Below are 24214 nucleotides of genomic sequence, written 5' to 3'. Positions count from 1 at the left end.
AAGTCCCATTGACACCAATGGGCGTTGTGAGCACACATCACCTGTCTGATCCAAGCTTTTGTGGGCTGCAACCCACTTCGTCAGATGCAAGAAATATTCTCACCTTCTAATCAATGATTGTGAATAGGCCTCATCTACGCTAACTAAATGGAGTTTGCTAACACCTACTCTCCCCATTGTTGTTTCTTACCCTTGGATGTATATATATACCCCCTATCTGATTTCTATTTCTTGCATCTGACGAAGTGGGTTACAGCCCACAAAAGCTTATGCCTGCAGAAATTAAATTTGTTAGTCTTTAAAGGACCACAGGACTCTCGTTGCTTTTACTTGGAGACAGTCTTTTTCATCTCCAAGCGGAGGTGTTGTGCGTGTTTTCTCTGCTGTGCTGCAGCTGTTACTAATGTCAGAAAAGATTAAATGTTGATGAGCTGCGATAGCTCTATCCCCACTTCGGTGCCCTAGCACAAGGGCACAGAGCAGCACAGAAGCAGGAGTGGTACAGGATGGCAAAGCAAAGCATAGAAAAGCCAGTGGATGAGGATGGTTCTGTCTTAGACTGGTCTGGAATCAATAGATACAAAATGCAGCTTTTAGACCTTTTTACTGGAGTCCGTAGCACAAAAAACACAAGCAAGCAAGCGACTAAAATGCAGCCACATAGTCCAGTATTTGTTCTTGTGACCTGTGCTCATACTAGACTGACTGCTTATAGGCAGGTATGGGAGAATGCGAAGGCCCCATGCTGTAATAGCAGAGGCACATATAGCTCAAAGACACAACACATTGGGAAGCAGGAATGGCGTGGTTACCAGGCCATGGAATGAAAGGGAGCACAGGGGAGAAGCTGGCATACGTTAGAGAGACGGTGAGATGTGTGTGCAGTGGGGGAAGTTAAGCTACACAGAGGGGGAGAGAAAGAAGTGCTGTTGAGCTACACAGAAAGACTTGGACTCAGGAGATAAAATGCTGGAAAAATATCTGTTTGAATTCACAAAGTGACAACCAATCTAATTTTATCTACCCTGTCCTCATCTGTTCACAGGGCTGTACTTTATCAGTAGCAGTGCAGCCGATCTAATACAATTGTATAGTGATCTTGACAGAAATAATGTTAGCTACCAAAGGGGTGATGCAGCAGCTCTGAGCTTAAAAAGGTTCGCAACTGTAGTGCAAGGTGAACTCCTAAACTATCTCCTCTCCCCTCCCCCCACAGGGAGCAAGATAAGGTCTGCTCCAGATTTCCACTGCTGTCACAGGATGTCACAGAGTGTGAGGACAAAAGGGTTTGGGCAACAGTGCTTTCAATTGCATTTAACCACAATTAATTCCCAAACCCTGGAACCAACAGGACATAGAGATGTATTTACAACTAGCTTGAAAAAGACAAAGGAAGATAGAGAGTGTGGAGAGAGAGGGGCTTATGGCCTGATTTTCAGAGGTCCCACTAAAGCCAAGTGAATTTACAGGTGCACGGCAGCAGTGAAAATTAGGCCTTATTAATTGAGTTGCTGTGCACATGGGGAGGAAGCAGATACACTTTTGCTTGATAAAGTTTCTTCCCTTTCCTATTTCCTGTCCCCTTTTTGTGGGGCCAGTCTCATGTCCACCCCCCCTACATATACTATCCCCCTCTCCCTCAAGAGCTTGCAGTTCCCGAAGAAGGAGGGATGGGCCAGACTCTCACTCTGGAACCTGCAGGGGCTGCTGGTGGCTCACCTTTGCCTCCTGTCCCTTGCGGGCTGAGTGTAGCAACTGTGCAACAATAGTTAGTACAAAAATATCGATTCCCTGGTCCCACTACTTTAGGAGGCAGAGTAAAATTCACTAGGGACACTCCAAGCTTCCACCAATGGGATCGCTATCTACTTCACCCTCATCTAGCAAACCCAACAGGGACATACTCTCGAGCCCCTCCTCATCACCGGGCTTTTTGAGTCAACAGGTGTCACAATGGCTTATTGACTTGGGTCTATGGTTAGGAATACAGTTCAGAGCACTGAGGCTGTGTTGAAAACACTGAGACAAATGCTCCCCTCAGATGCACTGGTGCAGGCCCACTTGCCTTAACAGGGCTGTGCTAGGGGTCACTAAGGGGACAACAAATTAAAAATGTTATTAGAAACATACAAGAACGCAAACCTTGGACTCTTAAAAGAGGCGAGGTCATTTGTAGCATTGCAGAGTTGCCAACACTCACAGGTTTATTGAGAGTCTCCTGATTTTTCCTTAAAGCTCCAGCTCCTGGAGGCATGTGATTAGGTGAGAATATCAGCTTTCATCTAGAAAAAAGTTTCTAACCCTAAACAGTTGCAGAGAAAAAATTGTGACTCAAGCATAAAGATGTAAGGACATTGACATGTTGGGGCACATGACCACTGTTGGGTCTGGGTTCCCAACACTGCAGGTGAAGTGCTAAAAATACAAAAAATAGAAATAAGCAGAAAAAGAGCATTTTTCCAATGAAATTTAAGAGAATGGCTCCTCGCTTAATCCCAGGCTTGAACCCCATTTATTTTGCAAACCCTTAGTGGCAAGTTCTTCATTTGAACGCCTGTCTCAAGTATCACATTACTCAGAGTTAAACTGTAATAGTTATTTTCAAAAAGGTCTAATAATATTGGGTGTCTCAGTTTTTGAGGGTTCAACTTGAGATATCTTAAAGGGGCCTGCTTTTCAAAAAGTGCCAAATACCTGCAACTCCCATTGACTTCAACTGGAGCTCGGGCTGCTCCGTAGTTCTGGAAGTCAGGCCCAAGGTGTCTGCAGCTGGGCACCCAAAGACCCAAATGAGGTAGCCACTTTTGAAAATTTTGGCCTACGCTCCTGGGGCGGGGATGTAAGGCCTGGTTCTTTTCTCACTTGCACTGGTGTAAATCATGTTTAGCTACATTGCTATCACTGAAGTATACCTATGGCTAGGGTGCTCCCAAACTGCAAAATCCAATCTGAATCTTAACCATCCCACAATTCAGAGGGGCTTGGATTCAGCCCATTATAAATATGAGGGAGGGAGCCCAACTGTGCCATTCAGATCTGGATCCCAATTTTGATTCTGAATCCACCCACCTTCTTGGGTTGTTCAGATCCCACGTTACAGTTCAGGCACATTTCTGCTTACTACACGGTTCTCTGTATGCCTCCATTCCAGTCACCGCCACTGATGTGAAATCTTTATTTGGTAACATAACTTCTCTATGGGACCTAAACAATTTGCTGATGTTGGTGACTTGTCGCAAAGATTTAGCCCTGATCTACACGTCTGGGAAGAAACAGCTTATGGTAAATATACAGATGCTGGAAAGCTGCTGGCCTGAAGTGGCTCTCTGAATTAAGATATCTTCTGGGGTAACGTGAAGGCTTGTCTTGGAGTGTACTCGATATACTTCAGTGCTGACAAGGGTATCCAAAAAAAAGTCTCGATTTACTTTTTCTCCAGAAGAACAAGAGAGCGGTTACTGCTGGCATCCCTGTAAATATGAAAAGGGATGCAATATTTACAACGACAACGGTTCTAATCAACAGGCAACTACTGTCCACAAAAAGAGTTGCATGTTTTTCTGGTAAGCTGTTTTGTCTGAAAAATGCGGTGGTCAGACCCCTGCTGGATTAGTTTAGAATCACCCAAGGAGCTGAAATAAATTAGCACACCCATCTTCCTAGAACAGCTACAGTAACACTATAGTTCTGGTTGGGAATAAGCCTCAATGTGTGTCATCTCTTATCCCTGCTCACTCCCCACCCCCTTTTTAAAGTAGAAGAGACATTAATGAGGGCATGAAAAAAAACCCCATGCATCAGATTATCTCACTTTAATGGGCTGGGCCCCTCATTAGGAGCTGTAGATCACAGCCGGATGGACTGTGACCCTCATTATTTTTCAAAATTACTCTGCAGCTTAATGAATGCTGGTTGGTGGCTTGCTGGTCACTAAACTACTCCATTCCACTCGGATTCACACTTCATTAGTTGCAGAATGTTTATTCCTCAGGGGGATCCGTTTTCTTCCTTGTATGACCCCAGTCTTCTACTCTTTTTTATTCCGCTGCTCTGGTGGCCCTGGGAAAATTGAAATGATTGTGACCTGGAATAGAGACAAGGGCAGTAAATCACTACTGGGGCTGGGGTGCCTCTAGCTTTGGTGACTAAAGACTGCAGCTCTGGAAGGAAAAGGAGACCAACTGTATCAGAGACAGCATTCTACGTCAGACAGGCACTCTCCTCCTGCCTCCAGAGATGCACTGACCTTCTCTCATGCCACAGCACTTCCAAAGCTTTGGAGTGGGCTGAAGAAGCCCTATGATTGTTGCTAGAAGAGCAGAGCCTTGCCTAGAGACCCAAACAATGGTGGCTGCTTTGCTGTCCGGTACTGCTGAGCCTCAAAATTCATTTGATTTGTTCCCTTTGCTTTCAGTTCACTAGGAAGCCTGCTCTAAGTGCAGGGAAGGGCTTCACAGCTAAGTTCTCCAATACTCATCCAACCAAAGAATGGTCAAGTCCAAAGCATTCACACACACCAGCAGGCAATCACTCCCTTTACCCTAGGACCAATCTGCAGGAGTCCAGCTCTTCTTGTCCCTGATGGCAAGAGTTTTGAAGGTGCAGGGTGTTAGTTACATATTGTGCCTTCTCCACAGAACACCTTTTTCTTGGTCATACAAATGAGACTGATGCAAATGAGTGGATGGTGGAGAGGATGCATATGAAGGAAAGGATGGTCTTGTGATGGTGGCACTGGCTTTAGCCCCAAGAAGTCACAAGTCACTTCTCCACTCTGCCAGCATCTTCCCCTATTGCCTTGGGCCAGTCACTTTATTGTTTCATGCCTCAGTTTCTCCATTTACAATTGGAGACAATAGTTCTTCCTTTGTCTGTCTTGCCTATTTAGAATGCAAATACTTTGGAACAGGGGCTGTCCATTACATATATGTACAGCACCTAACACAATGGGGCCCCAATCTCAGCTAGGGCACCTCAGCACTGTGTAATATAAATCATAAATGCATTGTGTCCCATTCAAACTAGAATCAAACATGAGCACCAGAGCACTGACATACCCAGTCACCTCGACAGGTACAACCAGAGCACAGGCTGTCACCTTGAGGGATTCCCCTGAAACACTGACATGCCCAAGTGCTTTCTGGTTAAAATGGAGGCATGCCTGCATCTCTTCCATCTGGTGGCTGGCAGGTGCACTCCTCACCACACAGCAACTAGGGGGAGGGAGGGCCTGTCACAGACTCATCTGATCCTGGCAGCGCCACCCCCATCTCGCTTCAATGGCAAGTCACTTTAGAATGATATTAAATGAAGGTTGCCTCGACGAGATGGCAACAAAAGCAGGGAGGCCACTAACAAACAGAGCCACGTCTCATTGTTCAGCAAGCGCTCGACTCATTGAGCACAGAACTTCCATCCTCCTCCCTTGCCGCATCAGGAGTTGAGTGTGGGGCCAGGACAGAGCACAGATGGTGCCAGCTGCCTAGACAAACAGCAGCCATTGTGAAGTGCACACAAACAGACTTGCATATGGTGAATACTAATGTTGGTTCTTCTGATGAGGGAAAAGGGAAACAGGTAGCTTTGTGTCCCAAGACACTGTTGCTTTCAGGAGCAGCAGATTGGCTTTGTGAGCTGTTCTGGGCGTGGGTGAGTTCTAGTTGAAGGGTCAGTCACCCAGAATTGTCGCTGGGCTTGTCAAACATATAAGACGGATATTGCGATAAATGAACAGATGGAGTTCCTTTAACTGTATGATTAACCTAAGCATTAGGAATATTTAGTGCATCCATCAGCACGTGCTGAAACTGCAGCGGCTGTAAGAATTCTGAAATCTAACGTCTTTTCCACCATTGTTAGTCTGATCTTTGCACTTCCCTGAAGTTGAAGAGTGAAACTAGAGTGGTCACTGTCATATTCTGGTTGTCATGGGCAGTAAAGACCTCAGGCTAGTTTCACACAGGGGACTTGGGTGTTGCAGTGTGTAACTTTTAGGTGTCCGGCTGCCTAGTGGAATTAGGCTCCCAAGCTCCCTGAACAATGATGGGAAGAGTTAGGTACCTCAAGAAGGGAGTCACAGAAGCCAGCATGCTGAGTAGGACCAACCTGTAGGAAATGCCAAGAAGGACGTTGCCTCTCAAAGGGACTTAGGGACCTCAGTCTGGGGTGAAGGGAGGCACCTATCTTTGTCTGGGATTCACAGCCATGAACCTTCTCCTGGAGTTAGCTGCCTAAACCAGATCAGTGCTTTCTCAAGAAAAGCCAAGGAGGTGATGGTGGTGGCATCCCTGCTCTGCTAGGACTTGCACCCCGGTGTCCCTCATCTAATCAGTCAGCTGAGCAAAAGGAAGCTTTAAAATGAACAACAGTGTTGTATGACTCTTGTAATCAGGGTGTGGTTTTTAGCTCTTGTACTTTGTCAGATGTTGGAACTGCAGGCAAAAATATTCATGTGTGTAAAAGTTCATGAACAGGAGGCAAGAGAGCCACGTTTTGTCTGTGCAGGAGTTGGGCTTCAACCACCAAGTTTGGATCTGAATTTCCCCAGAGTTTGAGGATGTTTAGATCCAAGGTTTTTCCAATCTGGAAAAATGGACCAGCATTGAAGTTTACATCAAAAGCCAAAGTGTGTGCAGAATGGAAGGATTGGGTTCAGTCCCACTTTTAGTTTAATCTTAAGAGGTAAAGAGTCTTACTACTCAGATTTGTTTCTTTCACACTACAGCAGGGAGAGAGAATTTTTTAAGTGATAAGCTTTCACCACTAAGTTCAATGTGGTAACTATTACATAGCAGGGTGGGATCCAGCTTCATAAATCACTGTAACCTAATCTGGAGTCTTGCAGGCCACATTCCTGCTTTTCTTTCAACTTGTTTTTGTTACCACTTTATCCTGTCGATGGTACTTGCCATTCAGATGAAGCATTTTTCAGTCTGAGTGCCCCCAATGCCCATTGGAATCAGTGGAAGTAGAAGTGCTGAGCACCTTGCAAGAGGCACTGAGCACCTAGCAGGATCAGATCCTTGCTCAATTCAGATCCTGCAGGCATTATATTTGGGTTGGATACCAAATCTCCTTGAGCACTAAGGAATCCTGACCTCCAACCCATGGAGCTGTAATAAACTGTGCTACAAACCCCCAGGGCTGCCTCCCTATAAACAAGCTCTTTCTTTACAGTTCCATTACCATTTATGAAGATAGCAAGTCATGAGTGTGCATCCTGCTAGGGGGGGAAAATTCACTTGGTCTCAACTTTCCAAAAGCAGAACCAAGTATTAAATATTGACTTAACCTGTCCTTTTGGATCAGTGAAAATAAATATTAAACACTCTCTTAGGCTTGCAGGAAAAGTGAGATACGGTGAATGAATTCCACTAGGAGAAGCATATACTGCAAATCCTGGATTTCACTTTGAATTACAGATGTGACATAGGCTGCCACTTCATTTTAAAAAGCACCCGGAATTTATAGACTTCCTTTGGACACTATGTGAATGTGCCTTGAAGCCAGATATTAGAGAGGAAACAGTGCAGTGAGTCACTTTCCATCCCTCCTTTCTTCTACTGTTTATGCCATTACTGGGCCCTATTACTATTTAATCCCTCCTGCTGCTAGAGAGGTTATGTTTAATAAAAAGATTGTGAAAAGAAATACATTGTATTCACTGAAAGAAACTCCCACCCTAAAACTCATAAGGTGCCACAGTGAAAAGCAGCATTAAAAAAAATGTGAGAATGGAATGAGTAGCAAATCAAACAGCTTGTTTGCTAGATAAATGGGGACCCAGTTAATCATCAAAGGGAGTGTAAAGAAATACTGCCCCCTTACCTAGTTACTCAGCAAGGTGGAAGAAGATGAGAGAGAAGGGTTTACTTTCAGGGGTATTTAAATACTGACTTGTGGGTTGAACCCTGGCACACTCATTGCAGATGTAGATACCTATCCATTTTCTGAGAGTTTGTGAAAGTGGAGCTCCTGGGGCAGGAGTGGACCAGGTCTCACTATTCCTCTTTCTATGGGACAGCTAGGGCTGCTGAGAGAAAGTTGTTTTGTGGGAAGGGCTGTTGAATTGCAGATCTCTGTAACTGTGTGTCTGGGAACAGCAGTGCTAATGCACTTACCTGCTATGATTGGGCATCTCACTGAAGAGTGTTTGTCTCTCTTGCTTCAGTAGCTAGGAAGGTCCTCTTTTTCTTTCTTGTCTGTAAGATAGGTCAGGAAACAAACACTTCCTGAGATCATGCTGAGGTTGTCCTCTTATGTAAGGGAGCATCCAGTGGGAGCTTAGAGCTTATTTTTCAGAACTTAGTCCTAAACTGAAAGAGCCTATGGGAGCAGAGGAGCTGAAGTCTCAAGGACTAGAGGGATCTGAGTTATGCTGTCACTATTTCTTTGCTTGATGGGACAGCTGGGCTTAGCTGTATAAAGCCTGAACAAGCTCAGTAATCTGAGGCTTGCAGAGAGAGTAGCAGGGTGGGTTTTACATAGCCCTACTACTGGTCTACTAAAGTGCTTGTGAGATGTTCTGTTTTTCCTTCTCCAAGAATAAAACTCTTGCTTTCAGTTATCAGTGTTATCAGGCCCTGTTCTGCACTTAATCTGACCCTGCTCACAGGAAATGGAGGGGAAACACAAAATAATGGCAACAGAAACTCTTGACAACTGATGCAAGCTTGCCAGCTTGGGCTGTGTTGTCTTCACGTGCTGACACCCCAACATGCTGAAGGCACTGCGAGGCAGATGTTGCACATTGATGAATTTGTGGCTCTCTGTGATTCCTTTCTCTTTGGCTGCCTAAGGGGAAGAAGCTTGTTCTCATCCATCTTGGCTGCAAACAGAAAGGGAGGTGTGTACAAACCTCTCATTTTCTCTGTTGTCTCCTGCAGCCTCTCATCTGCCTGGTGCTCAGTGCTTTGTTTGAATTGCTTACAGCTGGCAAAGCAAGAAGAGCTCTGATCAGTGGTGAGGACAGTCAGGTGCAAGGCACCAGAGGAGGTGCAGGAAGCTTTAGAGCCCCAGGTTAAGCATCACTGTAGCAGCTGGTTTTTGTAATTTGCTGACACAGGCTGTTTGTGAGGTGAAGAACTTGGTAAATTTTAAAGAAGGGGCATACGATCCAGATTAGCATTTGTAGTTACACTGGCTAGGATAAAATCACAAGGTTAATTAATTCTGAGGCTTCAAGGCATAAACTGATCACAAGCTGGAGTCAGGCAGAACTACGTCTTTGTGGTGTAGCATTGTGCCATTGGATCCTTTCAAAGGATTTTATACCTTTCTCTGAAGAAGCATCAAGTACCAGCTTCTATTGGAGACAATGCTGGATTAGGTGATGTATTAGTCTATTCAGGACAGATGTTTCTATGGCGGCAAATTTGAAAGGGGGAATAAATGTTGCTCAGATCCAAAGTCCCAGTTTTAGGCACCACTGAGATCCATAAAACCCCTGCTCCACTGCACCCCAACTTGATAGGTGCCTAGACTCACTTGGTGCCTAATTTTTTTTTTAATGGAATTTCCCACCAGGGCTAAGTTTCTGCCTCTGTACACGTGCACTGCTGCTTATGGCAGGGGTCCAGTTGCCTAGCTCATGTCTAAACCCCAGCACCATCATCAAACCAGGTGAAGACGGACATTGCCCCACCTATCTTACTTGTGGGGCCCAATTTGGTAGATGTGACTCTGAGCATGCCTACCTCTACACAAAATGGCTGGAAGCGGGGAAAAAGATGGTTTCCCTTCTAATCTTTACTCCACTGGTTAGAGTACAGACCCAGGCTGTGGAAGATGCTGGTTCAATTCCCCCCTTTGCCTGAAGAGGAGGCAGGATTTGAACATTGGTACCCTAACTTTCAGGGGAGTGCCTTAAACACTGGACAATAGTGTCAATCTCACGCTTTCTGTGGCTCAGTGTGTATTTATTTATACAAAGTGGCATGGCTCCAACAGGAGACACTGAGAGCAGTCCCCCCCGAATATTCCAGAGCCTAGGGGGTAGGGCACTTACCTGAGAGGTGGAAGAGCCTGCTTCAAATCCCTTCTCCTCATCAGGCAGAGGGGGGAATTGAGCCGTGGTCTTCCACGTCCTGAGTGAGTACCCTCACTACTGGGCTAAAGATTATGAGGCAGGCCTTCTTGCCTGCCCAGCTGTTTTATGTGGAGTTAAGTATGCACCACTGCTGTTAGAGCAAGAAATGGCTTACGCACCTGACTCCAGAATAGAGGTCCCGCCTGTGGAGAGGTGCAGAGATAAGCACTTCTCTCCCTGAGAGAAGTGGGGGTTTGGGTACACCCCTCTGGTTGGTATCTGCTCTTGCCTATCTTAGCTGGCTCCCTGCCTACCATGCTGGCTTTTGTGGATCCCATTCTCAGGCACCTCTCTCTCCCCCTGCATTGTGTAGGGAGTCTAGGCACCGAGCCCAGGGTTTGTGGTCTACTGGGTGGTAAGGCACTTAAAATGTAGGTGTTGCAACAGCTAAGTTCCTTTTTGGGTTTGGGCTGTTGTGTCTTGCTGCATGTTCTTCAGAGGTGTTAAAGTAATGGTAGAATGGGGGCTGCTTGGTAAGGGGGATATGTGGCTTGGTTCTCAACTGTGCAGATTCTGTGATTAGTTACACCTGCATAAAGTGCATACGAAATGCTACTAAATCCCAATGGCACACCTGCTGCTCGGGTGTCAGTGACTGCACAAGGTGCAGAGCAGTTGAGAATCAGGTTCAGATAGCCCATCCTTCTTAGGGCAATGCTTTAAATCCAGTTTAGGTCAGTGGTGATGAGGGTATTTGCCATTTGACAGCTTTCAGTCTCCTATGCGAGCCGTCTATCTAGGTTTTTATACCACTCTCACAACCACGACATGTGCAGTATGGACCCATATCTACTTCCTAGGACACAGGTGTCCACTGGCAATAGTTGGCCCTTACTGAGGTCAAAGACTGCATAAGTCATGGAGACTAAATACCCTCAGTCCCCCTATATGTAGCCCTGGCAGGTCAGATTTGAGGCAGGATGAACAGGTGTCTGGTCAATTTGGCATCTTTCTACACCGGTAGTTTCTCACACAGTCAACCCACCCTCTTCCCCTGTGCAAAAGTATTTCACAACACTTCAGTCCTCACAAAATATCAGTATAGGAAGAGTGCAGACAGTGAGTAGCCAGAAATCACAGCACAAGGGGGAAGGAACCAAACAGCTGTCTTTGGAGGACGTGGAGAGGAACTACATCCCTGATTTTGGCACAGAGAACTTGAAAGGGAAAATGTTATACAGTCAATCGGATTGTAATGCCTTCCTGACTATCACTGGTAAATTGGATAATAAATGAACACCCTGTGTTCAACTGATTCCTCCAGTCTAGTGCCAAGACTATCAGAGGGATGGAGAGATGTCAAGTGATCAGTGCCACCTTAGACAGGTATAATTAAACTGGCCTCCCAGAAGCTGACTGCTGCAGTGGTTTCTAAGGCCACAGGAAACTCTGAATGTCTTTGCATCACTTGATTTTGCCTAAAGATTTCATTATCTAGGCCTGTGAGAGAGAAGAGGGAGAATATCATCAGCTATATTTCCCCCACTCATTCAGTGTTCAGATTCAGATATCTTAAAGAGTTATGATGTGGCCATAGGGAAAGTGGCAGTTGCTAGTACGGTCATAAACCAAATCACTAGATAGGAACAGTATTTGGGGACATGAATAAGGAAGCTTGAGTGTTTCAGGATCAAAAATGTCCTGAGATATATGGGGAAAGCCTAAGAATACTGGGCCAAATTTTTACCATTAGTGTAAATTCTATGGACTTCAGTGGGGTTATTCTGGCTTTACATCAGCATGAATGAGATGAGAATCTAGCTCTTACTCTGATGTATAAATGATTTTATAAATCTGATCTATACTCATTACTTTTCATCCCAGTAAAATAGATTTTTAAGTTCAGTCTGCAAAGCATCAGGCTGAGACTGTTACACACCCTGCAGATGGAAATGGAACTACTATAGATGCATACAACTATACTTAGACTGCAATAAAAAAGGCAAGTGAGGCTAGCTGTCACATGGGCAAGAGCATTTTAGCTATACTGAAAGCTTGCTAATGACTCGATTGACTTCAAGTCGCATCTCATTCCTTTTTCTAGGAACTTAAGACTGACCACTTGATAGCCTCAATCACCGTCTCCATTTAGCTCTGCTGCCCTCCAAAAGTCTCAACCTAGTCTCTTCAGGCTGCACTCACTCTTTCTCTTTAGTATCATAGGAACAGCAGTCTGCTGGGCTGGTCTGGACAAAAACCAAAACAAAAGTCTGCATCTTTAAACCATTAACAAATAATGCTCTTGGAGAACAGAACTTGGATTCAAGACAGAGTCCAGAAAGTGCAAAAAGCAATATTTGCAGTTTATTAAGAATTATTTATATTACAAAGCTCCTCCTAAGCTAAAAAGGAGTCCGCATTATTTCCCTAGTGATAATGCTGATATCAATAATACCTCATGGGATTTGATTGGTCCTTTACATTAAAATAATGTTTGCATTCTCCTGAAAACAAAATCAAACCAATCTGACACTCTCTGGTTTTCCATTTTGGATATACAGATCCTTCCCTTTTTTAACAAGTTTTGTAACTGAAATATAGTAATATAGATATTGTTGTTTTTAAAAAGGTTTGTTTTAAATATTTAAAATCTAACAAGGCCAAAAGTCTAACAGCCCAAGACACAGAAGGGACTTAGAGCCAGATTTTCAAAGGTATTTAAGACTCATATCCTGAAAGATATTTAGGTGCCTAATGCCTACTGAAACCAATGGGAGTTAGATGCCTAAATGAATTTGAGGATTCTGGGCCCAAGCACCTAAAGGTGCCTTTTGACCCTCTATGTGAATGTAACTCAATTTTTTTTTCAATGAGTACTGTATGAGTTGCCTAGGGGCCAGTTTTTTAAAGGCATTTAGGTAACTAAAGATGCATTTAGGTGCCTAATGGGAATTTCAAAAGTACCTAGGTGCTTAAATCCCATTGAGGCACGTATCTGACCTCAGAAAGGGGAAAAGTCCTGATGTCCTCACCCACATATGTAGTCTTGCTTCAGGCAAACTCCCTTTGATAATTTTTGCCAGAGAAAGAACTGAGAAAATTGAGGAAGGACTTCAAATCATGATTTGGGCCCAGTCCTGCATGTGGATCGAATAGTGTGGATCGCTGCTTGTGTGTATAAATCAACTGACATCAATGGTGGTCAGCATGGGAACCGAGGTCCATCTGCACAGGACTGATTGTAGGACAGGGACCATAGTTATGAACATTTGCATTCAGCAGATTATTTTGCCACTAACTAAAGAGAAAACATTTCAGTTATACTTCGTTGGCAAATATACATATGGTTCCAGTCCAATTAACCTGGGATTATATTAAAATAAGAGCCACTGGGCATAATTTAGGATTTTAAAACAATCATGTTATGAAAAAATTAAGCTTCACTCTGTGGAGCCTGAGGCACACATAATTTTTGTCTAAAGAGACTGAAGACAGGAAAAGAAGAGATAGCAAAAAGCAACCCAAACACTTACACAGTTCTCTATCTTGAAAGCACTTGAACAAACAGCATTTGGTAATCCTCATAACACCCTGGTATCATTAGTTCCATTTTATAGATGGGGAAACGGAGGCACAGAATGGTTACAAGCCTTGCCCAAGGTCAGAGTTGGAATTAGAACTCAAATTCGTGACTTCCAGGTGCATACTCAGAGCACACCTCCTCCTCAAAAGTAAATGAGTGAAAACCAATTTGACTGATAAAAGACCGGGGGGGGGGGGGGGGGGGGGGGGAGGAGGGAAGCCATGCCATTTTTTCATTGACAAACTGCAGACTGTATTAATTTTCAATAAGCCCAGAGGCCATCACATGTAATAACTTTCCCCTGTGGCTTGTGTGATGAACATTTGGCAACTGAGCAAGGTCAGTTATTAATCAGTGGTAGTTTCTACACAAAGCACTTAACCATTGAATTGCTTCAATGGGACGTAAGCATGTACCTGAGGTTAAGCACTGGCCTAAGAGCTTTGCAGAATCAGGGCCTAAAGAAAGATAGATTGTGGAATCAGGACTGCAGTAGAGAAGGCTCTCTCAACACAGGGAATCTTCGCCTCTATTAGCTAATCATCAGAGTTGCACAGCAAGACATTGAGAGATCCTACTGTTTGTGATTTCTGCTGGGTTCAGAAGCACGTTTTCTTCTCACTCCACTCCTGCAGTGCCACAGTGCATCATAATTTCTGGGGCTGCCCGGGCAAAAGGCCCTCAACTAATGAGCCAATCTCTCGGATACAAATAATTTGTGACACTTGCAATTAGGCGTGGATTGAGCACCTTGCTTCTGACGTTCACTCAGAGGTAAGTAATGATGACACCGCATTGAGCTCTCTTTAGTTATGATGGGGCTTGATTTCTGGCTTTTAAGGAGATTAATTGACATTCCAATCATCCTCTTTGCTGGTAGCCAAAGCTAAATGAGGAAGACAGATCTGCCCAAAAGCTGTGCAACACTTGCAGTAGTGGAGTTGAAATCTCTATTACAATGCAATGGTTCTCCTGCAGGTAGTGCAGCAAAGGGAGTTTTATGTAAGCAGCCTTACTGATAGAAGTGTCTTTTAGCATTATACATTTTAGTCTAAATGGGAAAAATAGGCACCAGGATTTCCTTGATGGGAGAAAAATGCCTGCATCCATATTTAAGGCTGAAATAGTACAAGAGGCTGGATAAGAGTAGTGTCTAAGTAAAAATATACAGAAGCATCTATAGGGCCAAGAGTACTTCACACTAACAGCAGCCAAGTTTCCAGTGTGTCCCTGAGTTTAATATTTTTAATCATTTGACCTAGACGCTGTGCGTTTTTTCTAAACACTGCATCAGACATTAACTGCCACACATTCAGGGCAGGACACAGCAAGGTTCCTATTAATGCTAACAGCAGGAGAGGAATCATATAAGAAGGATCTTGTTGGGTAGTAGTTATAAAACAAGGTGGAGTCAGAAACTTTGGGTTTTATTCTCCACACTGTCACTGAGGGACCTAGGCCAAGTCACTTAGCTGTTCCATGCCTCAGTTTCCTGACCTGTTAAATAAGGATAACAATAATCACTTACCTCACAGGGAGGATCTGAGGATTAATTAATGTCCATAAAGTACTTGGATTCATTCATCTCTGCAGCCCAGTGCCTGAGCCATTTGTTTAAAACACAGGGAGTTTGGGGAGCAAAGCCGGGGGAATTAAATGCCATTTCAGCTATTTCCTCCTTGTATAGTTGTATCAATTCCCTGAAATCTACAGGATTGCTCTGCTGCTGCTGCTATTACCCACCTGGGTGCCCCATCATTTTAATGAGCCATGTTAAAACGAACTTTTTCCTTCTGTTTGGATAGCATCCAGTCATCCTTATTCAGCTCCTCATTTATTACAGAAGCTGTTACCTGCTCCCCTGATAAAGACTTACTTGGTATTTCTGTGAGCATTGCAGCACATGTCAAATCAAAACATAATTCAATCCAATCTGAATAGTACATCTGCACTTACACAGTATGGCCTGAACAAAAGGGGAACAATGCTGAAGGACTAACATGGCACTGGGTAGTTTACAGAAACCTGCTGGAGCAATCGTGGGAAATATCACAGGATTTAAATTGATCAGATACATAAAACAGAAATCATGGGCCATTCTGCACAAGCCATTGCTCTGCATTTAATGCTTTCCCTGCTTCAAGTTTTACCAGGTGTCTTAGACAGTATGAGACTGCAAAAGAGATCGGAAAGCCTTCCAAAAAATATTGCCGTGCCTCCTCCTGTCTGGATTATTGTGTTTTGTATAACAGGTTTCTGGATTAGGGTCTTTATTTTTAGTCAAATTGTGATTTAAAAAAAAAAAAATCAGGAAAGAAAAATGTGTTTCATTCAGTGATTAAAAAACCTGTTTCCCTTGAAATCTATGAGACCCATGTCTCATGCAAAACTCTGTACTGCTGAGAAAAAACTTCCAGCGGGAGCTGTTTAAAACAAAAAACCAACTGCATGCAACTTCTGAGATTTGTGACAATTTTGTTCACTGGGTGGATTATGTTGTTTAGCGATTCAGGGCCATGTTTGCTTCCCTTATTCACATGTCTGGTTCCATCGATGTTGCTATTTGTGTACCAAAGTGCTTATGAGTAACCCATCCCAAACCTTGATATTCTATTTCCAGCTATTCTAGAAACTAACATTATACTGCACTTTAGGAAGTCACTAAAATCCATCTATACCACTGAATTCAATGAGCCCAGTTCACCACTACTGTAAACAGGATTACTTCACTGACTTCAATGGAATTGGGTTGGTTTACATCAGCAGTGAATTTGGGCCAGTTTTTCAATAACAATTAATGATCAAATGGGAAAAAGAAAGCAGAGATTTTTTGTTTGTTTCTTTATAAGTCAAAACTAAACAAACTTGAGTGGCATAAACTAAATGTATGATATTGCAAGAGATACCTGGAGAATATATGGGCACTTGTTTGAGAAGGCCTGGGTAACATGGATGCATATTATGACATCCAAAATCCCCAACAGTAAGTTCATTAGACGAGGGGTGTGTGTACCCTAGGGGAGTACGCAGAGGTCCTCCAGGGGTACATCAACTCATCTAGACAGTTGCCTAGTTTTACAACAGGCTACATAAAAAGCACCAGCAAAGTAAGCACAAACTAAAATTTCATACAATAACTCGTTTGTATTGCTCTATATATTATATCCTGAAATGTAGCACAGAAATCATAGATTAGGGCTGGAAGGGACCTCAGGAGGTCATCTAGTCCAACCCCCTGCTCAAAGCAGGACCAACCCTAAATAAATCATCCCGGCCAGGGCTTTGTCAAGCCGCACCTTAAAAACCTCTAAGAATGGAGATTCCACCACCTCCTTAGGTAACCCATTCCAGTGCTTCACCACTGAAATGTAAGTACAATATTTATATTCTAATTGCTTTATTTTATAATTATATGGTAAAATGAGGAAATAAGCAATGTTTTGGTAATAGTGTACCGTGGCACCTTTGTATTATGATGTCTGATTTTGTAAGCAAGTAGTTTTTAAGTGAGATGAAATTTGGGGTATGCAAGACAAATCAGGTACAGAAAGGGGTACAGTGATCTGGAAAGATTGAGAGCCACTGCGTTTAGACCACTTATCCCCCAGCAGTATGGTAGGGTAGTGTAGTATAAATAAAGATCTGAAGCATGGACAGGAAACAAGATTTTCCCCAAATCTTCTCTGCTTGATTACCTTGCTACTCTAATCAGTTTAATGCTGGTTATGAGTCATTTGGAGTGAGGCATGAGAGAACAGTGGAGGAGGAGGAAGTCAATGGGCTACTCACTGCTTCAAAGTACCTCGCTGAATCAGGGGCCTGAATGGGGCCTTGTTAATAGCACTCTGATCATTCACAGGAGTGAGCTCACAGCTCCTCGCCAGGGCCTACTCATGATTTTAGTGAGTCTCCCTTATAGGATGACAGTTTCCTTGTTCTCAAAGGCCGTAGTGCCCTTATAACTTTTAGCCCAAAGGTCAGAGCACTCATCTGGGCTGGGGGAGCCCCAGGTTCAATTTCCTCCTCTGCCTGAGAGGGAGAAAGATTTGAAGAGGGACACCCACTTCTCAGGAGAGTGCTCTAACCACTGACCTATGGGCTGTTCTGACGTTGGGAGGGGTGGGGGCACTCAGTCTCTCTTGCTGTTCCACTTTGGATAAGTGAAATGTTCATTGCAGCAGGGGGACTGGACTGTGGATCTCCCACCTTCTTGCTGGGCACCCTACCCCACAGGGGACTGAGTCATATTCTCTTTCTCTTTGGCCCAATGACTAAATATTTAGGCACCTAAGGGCCTTTGTGGATCTGAGCCAATGATTTGTAGTACGTGGTGGCAAGATGGGACTCTAAGCTGCATAAACCCCCATCTAACTTCTTCCCCACTGTAGGTTTCCTGAAGCCTTTTCATTAAAGGAGGAGGCTGGACTGGAATAAATAGACATTACACGCAGATGGTGCAAAGAGGGTAGAAGGGTTGGCAGGGCACTACAACATATCAAGTGCTCAGGGGTTGTGATTTGCTACAAGTGAGAAACCTGAGGCTGAGCACTTTATTGGAGTTCCCTGGGGCAGCCCTCTGTCCTGGAAGATGAAAGCCAACCCCATACCATAGGTGGGGAAACTGAGATAGAGAGATGAAGAGACTTGCTGGAAGCCCAGGGGAAGCCAGTATCAGAGCTGGGATCCCTGATTCTGTAGCTTATGCTCACGAGGCATAAATGTAAATCATGATGCACATTCTTCCCCCTACAAAGCTCGGAAATCTTAGGACTGTGTTCAGTTATTATACAGTGTTTCATGCGGCATCTTTCAGAACACACTAAATTAAGCAGTTAATTATACCTCTCCAATCCTTCTTCTTGAAAGACCATTTCCACCTCATATCATTTATTCTCAGCTGCCTTAAATTATTAAACTAAAGTCTTCAATACTCTCCAATCAGTAAAAATACCAGCGTGGCTTTTAGACTCAGATTTCTACTTTTTACTGTAATGCATTCTTCATTTTAATTACTGGATCCACATTTTCAAAGGCCAGTGTCATCTCTTTGCAGGTTATTTGTCAACCTCTGAAAAGACTGATCGGCAAATAGGTCACTACACATGACTGTGTGTTCCCAAAAGACAGGTGCAGGGAAGGATCACATTTTATCATCTAGGAGAACCAAAGACACAGCAAACTAAAGGGAGGAAATGTCAGCTGCTGCTGCTTCTGCCGCACTTGTGTGACTGAAGACGCTCTTCCTGCAGTCTCATCATCACATGGAGTCTGAGTGGAGAGGATCCTTCTGTGAAGGAAAAGCAGATTTCCTGTGAGTAAAGAAACAACAGGGGAATGGCAGGTGATCTACAGTTGGACAACGTATGGCTTATGACAAGGAGTAGGTCTCCGCAGCTGGAATGTAAGGAGCTACATGAATTAAACATGATCAAACCCTGAACATTTTCTCTGTCATTTAGAGGCATTAGTATTGGTGAAAGGTGCTGAACTGACAGCTCTAGACTGAAGAACAGGGACAGCGCATGTAACATACTGGCAGAGGGCATGGCTGATGTTCCTCAGTGGACAAGCCACTAATAGGGGAACATCTTCCCATTGCTACCAGCTAAGGGAGTTACTTCTTTGGCTCGAGTAAAGGTCTTACCCTAAAGATCCCAAGATCAAGCTCTGCTGATGACCCACCTGAGTAGGTCGTTACAAAAGGTGAACGACTGTGTGGGGGAAGCTTGCACTAACTTCTCACCATTGGTACATCTCTGCACTATTCTGGATGACCATGTCATGGATGAGAGAATAGTTCAGTCTCAATCACCCATTCAATCCTTGGACATCTTTTGAGACTGCCAATAATGGGGCCAGTTAGTGCCAAGAATAGTGGGGCCCGGTTTGTGACGCGGGCATCTGTCCACAGGAGAACTGGACTGAGATTCTCCAGCTCACTGCACACAGGCCAATGGACAGTCGTTATCCCGTGTCGAATTTTAGCTTCTAGGACCGAGGCTACATTGCTACAAAAAGTTTCTATATCTCCTGAGCCTTCCACTTTCTACTCCCCATAAGTCACATTTAGAACACATATATGGTTCCCCTGTCTCCTCCTCCCTCAAAGATCATCAGCCCACACAATCATCGGCTCTTTAAAGCCACCTCAATCTGCTTGGAGCAAGAGTCGTTCTTTCTGTCTAGTTTTCTTCTTACTTGTGCTCTTTCTGTTTCATTACTAGTAAAATCGCTGGGACCCACAATGACTTAAACAAACACAGATAAAGCACTGTAGAAAATGCAGTGAAGATTCTAGGGATCACATATTTTCTGTACAAGATAAATAAAATATTACATTATGGCTCCTCTAACCCTCTTAACCTTTTTAATAAGGGAAGACAAATACCAGCCCAGGTGCATACAGCTAACATCTGACAGAGCTGAAAACTTTAACCCAATAATGTATATTGCTGTACCAATGGTTCCATGAAAAATACATTTCCAGGATCTTTAACTTCAAAAGGGTGCTCTTGAAACAACTGACATAAAGGGCTTGTTAAATTTAAGTTAATCTAGTGCTAGCTGGAAATGCAGGAGTCACAGCTTCAGAGACTAAAACAACGAGAGTTCTGTGGCACTTTAAAGACTAACAAATTTAATTTTATCAGGCATAAGCTTTCGTGAGGCTCAGCTCACTTCGTCAGATGCAGAGGTAGAAATGAGAAACATAAGATCATCATGTGCATATACAAGTGCATAGAGAACAATGGGGGAGGTGGATGAAAGCCGGGTACTTGAGGTCTAATGACAGTCATTGAGTAGGAGGCGAGAATGGGTAAGCAAAGCAATTTACCTCTTGTAATGAGAGAGCCATTCCAAATCTCTGTTTAAACCCAGTTTGAATGTGTCAAGTTTGCAGATCATTTCTAACTCAGCAGTTTCTCTTTGAAGTCTGTTTTTGGAGTTTTTTGGGAGAAGTACAGCAACTTTCAGGTCAGTGACAGTGTGCCCGGGAGATTAAAGTGTTCTCCCACTGGTTTATGGATGTTGTTATTTTTTATGTCTTATTTGTGTCCATTTATCCTTTTGCGTAGTGATAGTCCAGTTTGGCCAATATACCTGGCAGAGGGGTATTGCTGGCACACGATGGCATATATTACATTAGTGGATGTAGAGGTGAATGAGCCCCTTATGGTGTGGCTGATATGGTTAGGACCAGAGATGTTGTCACTAAAGTCGATGTGTGGGCAGAGCTGACAACAGGGTTTGTTGCAGGGATAGGTTCCTGGGTTGGATTTTTTGTAGGATGTATGGTTGCTGGTGAGTATTTGCTTCAGGTTGGGGGGCTGTCTGTAAGACAGGATGGGTCTGTGGCCCACTGCCTGAGCGAGAGATGGATCATCTGCTAGGATAGGTTGTAGATCTTTAATCATGTGTTGGAGAGATTTTAGCTGGGGGCTGTAGGTGATGGCCAGTGGTGTTCTGTTGTTTTCTTTGTTGGGTCTGTCCTGTAGTAGGTGACTTCTGGGTACCCATCTGACTCTGTCAATTTGTTTCTTCACCTCTCCAGGTGGGTACTGTAGTTTTAAGAATGTTTTATGAAGATCCTGTAGGTGTTTGTCTCTGAGGGATTGGAGCAAATCCGGTTGTATCTTAAGGCTTGGCTGTAGACAATGGATCGTGTAATGTGTCCAGGGTGAAAGCTGGAGGCATGAAGATACGTATTGTGGTCAGTTGGTTTTCGGTATAGGGTGGTATTAATGTGACCATCCTTTATTTTTATTGTAGTGTCCAGGAAGTGGATTTCTTGTGTGAACTGGTCCAGGCTGAGGTTGATGGTGGGGTGGAAATTATTGAAATCCCAGTGAAAATCTTCGAGGGACTCTTTCCCGTGGGTCCAGATGATGAAAATGTCATCAATGTAGCGTAGGTAAAGAAGAGGTGTTAGGGGATGAGTTTTGAGAAAGCGTTGTTCTAGGTCAGCCATAAAAATGTTGGCATGCTGTGGGGCCATGCAGGTGCCCATTGCTGTGCCACTGACTTGGAGGTATAGATTGGCTCCAAATCTGAAGTAGTTGTGGGTCAGGAAAAAGTCACAAAGTTCAGCTGTGAGGTGTGACATATGATCATCGGGGAAAGTGTTTTTGATGGCTTGAAGTCCATCTTTATGTGGAATGTTGGTGTAGAGAGCTTCTACATTCATAGTGGCTAGGATGGTATTTTCTGGGAGATCACTGATGGATTGTAGTTTTCTCAGGAAGTCAGTGGTATCACGAAGATAGCTAGGAGTGCTGGTGGCATAGGGCCTGAGGAGAGAGTCCATATAGCCTGACAGTCCTGCTGTCAGAGTGCCAATGCCTGAGATGATGGGGCGTCCAGGATTTCCAGGTTTGTGGATCATGGTAGTAGATAGAATAACCCTGGCTTCAGAGACTGAGTTTATCTATCTAACCACAAAGCAGGTACAGCACAGGTGGGGAAATTGCAAGCTTCCTCCACACTGTGCCCAGTTAATGTACCTCAATCTTGACCTAGGAGGAACCATTTCAAGGGATGAGGAGGAAGATCAGTGTCTTCCTTATTCAATTCTTGGCTTCTCTGTTACAACGGTAGACAAGCCTGCCAATGGAGATGGTGATTTTCTAACGTGGGCACCCGCTCTCTCGGAGCTGGGCTGAGGTTCAAACACCTTACCCATTAGGAATCGAGTAGCCACAGACTGGTAACAACCACTAGTCTTTACTGATCTGGGCAGAATTTGAACCAGTGACCTTGAAGTAAATCCCATTACCAATCCCTGAGCCCTCCAGTCCTTTAATGGAAGGCACTGGGAAGCCTGACTAGTTTACTTAGTTCATTCCTGTTTGACATTAACATCTGGGGACAGAGACTGTGACTCTCTACAGAGCCGCACAATCCTCTCTCGCCCTTCTCCTTACTATCTACCATAATATTCTCAGCCCATCTAGGCTCAAATGAATAAGACCCCAAACTTGGGACCTGATCACTGATCCTCCCCACATTGGGGATAGGCAGAAAATGGGAGATTTTGTCCAGCTCAGACTTTGAGCTCATTGTGGCAGCAACACCATGAAAGACAATAGATACGTAATTTCCTGAAATTGAACGACTCTGCCGCTCTCAACCTTTCTTACTGGTTTAAAGGAAGAGACATCCAGTCCAAACTAAGAAGCAAGCGCCTAAAAGATACACTAGATTTCCCCTGTAGTCCCTGGGGCAAGAACGTTCTTTGTAGCCACTGTGCAGCCTTGAGTTTGTTTCTCATCTTGAAATGGCTCAATAAGAATCCAAATATAACATATATATGAACAAGAATGACACCCGCAATGACACCACCTATGGTGAGAATTACAAGGGCCATCAATCCTCATGCTTCAGACCACAAATTGGTGTCCGGCAAGAAAGTCCCCTTCCCCACAATCCTTGGAATATTACTAAAGAATGAGGTAAATTACATTTTTATAAGTAGTAGGTGGCATTCATCATTAGTTTTGGTAACATTTATTAATATGCTCTTAGTAATTAAGATTTTTCCCACTATTAATGGCCACCGTTGCATCACGGGAGTAAAGGGATTAAATCATTTTCCGAGGCATCTGGCACTGTCTGCTGTTAGGGAGAGGTCTAGGTGGACATATGGTCTGATCCAATGGGTCAATTCTTTCCTTAATTCACATGCTATCACTCTTGTAGTCCACATCTTTCAACCTACACTGATGGGAATAGAGTCTCTCTGTAAGTGGCACTCTGCATGCCAGAAGGGTTCCTGTGGACAGGTGGGCAGGCTGAGCATGTTGCAGCAGCCCAGACCCTACCAGAGCACAAGGACCATACTTTCATTTCACTTAAATTCATTGCTATTGTTTTCGCCCCTGGACAGAAAGGAGCTTAGTGGGAAAGTCAAAACAGAGCTCAGCCAAAGGGGAGGGTGGGGAAACCAGCCCCATAAATTAAGGCAAGCAAGTGTATCCTAGGAACAAGAAAGAGCTCATGCAGACAAGGCGGAGCCATGGCACGCATGGAAAGCAAATCCCCAGTGCCGGTCCCCCTTCGTGCCATTCCAAGCAAATCTCTATGTGAAGTGTTTGTGAGCAAGCTGGAAACAGGAGGCCCTGGAAAAATTATTACAAAATAAACTCTACTATTTGGTGGCATCTCTCCCAAAGGGAACAAAGTGTCTTTTGTGAAAGACTCCTACCAGAAGCCTCGCAGAGTTTGAACTGTGTCCCTGGACTCCACTGGTATGAAACCCATAGCAAGATCTTATTATTCCCCTTTAATTTTACTACTGAACATGGGACTGAAAATCCAAATAGATTAAAAAAAATATGACTAATCAACCACTTCTGGGCTGCACTTTTCCCAGGACATGAATCCACTTTACTAGGATTTAAGAAAATGTATTAGCATTACCAAGAGATAAAATATAAACCGGGGTAAGGTGATTAAACATGGTGAACAAGGGATCACCAGTCTTTAACATCGAAACAATCACTCATTTGCCACACTGGCTCAAGACTTTTTTTCACCCAGAACATACTAGCTAAAGTTGGGATTTTCAAAGGAATTGGGCCACCAAAATCCCATTGAAATTCAGGGGG

At 43.9% G+C, this 24214-nt stretch overlaps 1 protein-coding gene and 1 long non-coding RNA gene across 4 annotated transcripts in view; both read right to left on the bottom strand.

Annotated features, from left to right (window-relative positions):
• Positions 1–3119: 3119 nt before the first annotated feature.
• LOC137159621 (uncharacterized) lies at positions 3120–10096 on the bottom strand. 2 transcript variants are annotated; one of them, XR_010921668.1, is made up of 4 exons: positions 10007–10096; positions 8121–8201; positions 3812–4084; positions 3120–3470 (listed from the first exon to the last, which is right to left on the bottom strand). It is a non-coding gene; the product is annotated as an uncharacterized lncRNA (long non-coding RNA). The 2 variants fall into 2 exon arrangements; XR_010921667.1 differs by lacking the exon at positions 10007–10096 and adding an exon at positions 8858–8944.
• A 7345-nt stretch (positions 10097–17441) lies between these two features.
• The window catches only part of TRIM44 (tripartite motif containing 44), an 87723-nt gene continuing 80950 nt past the window's right edge, over positions 17442–24214 (bottom strand). Inside the window, exon 5 of one of the 2 annotated variants that reach the window (XM_067557558.1) lies at positions 17442–18897. In XM_067557558.1, the coding sequence (XP_067413659.1) occupies positions 18765–18897 (133 nt within the window). In that variant the 3' untranslated portion in view covers positions 17442–18764. The remainder of the gene's footprint in view (positions 18898–24214) is intronic. The other variant, XM_067557559.1, reaches the window with a different exon arrangement.

Source organism: Emydura macquarii, unplaced genomic scaffold, assembly GCF_026122565.2.
Source record: "Emydura macquarii macquarii isolate MOO-44397 ecotype Brisbane River unplaced genomic scaffold, CSIRO-AGI_Emac_v2 contig_1876, whole genome shotgun sequence".
NCBI lineage: Eukaryota > Metazoa > Chordata > Testudines > Chelidae > Emydura > Emydura macquarii.
The sequence above is the reverse complement of the archived record's forward strand: the minus strand, read 5'-3'. Positions and strand labels throughout refer to the sequence as shown.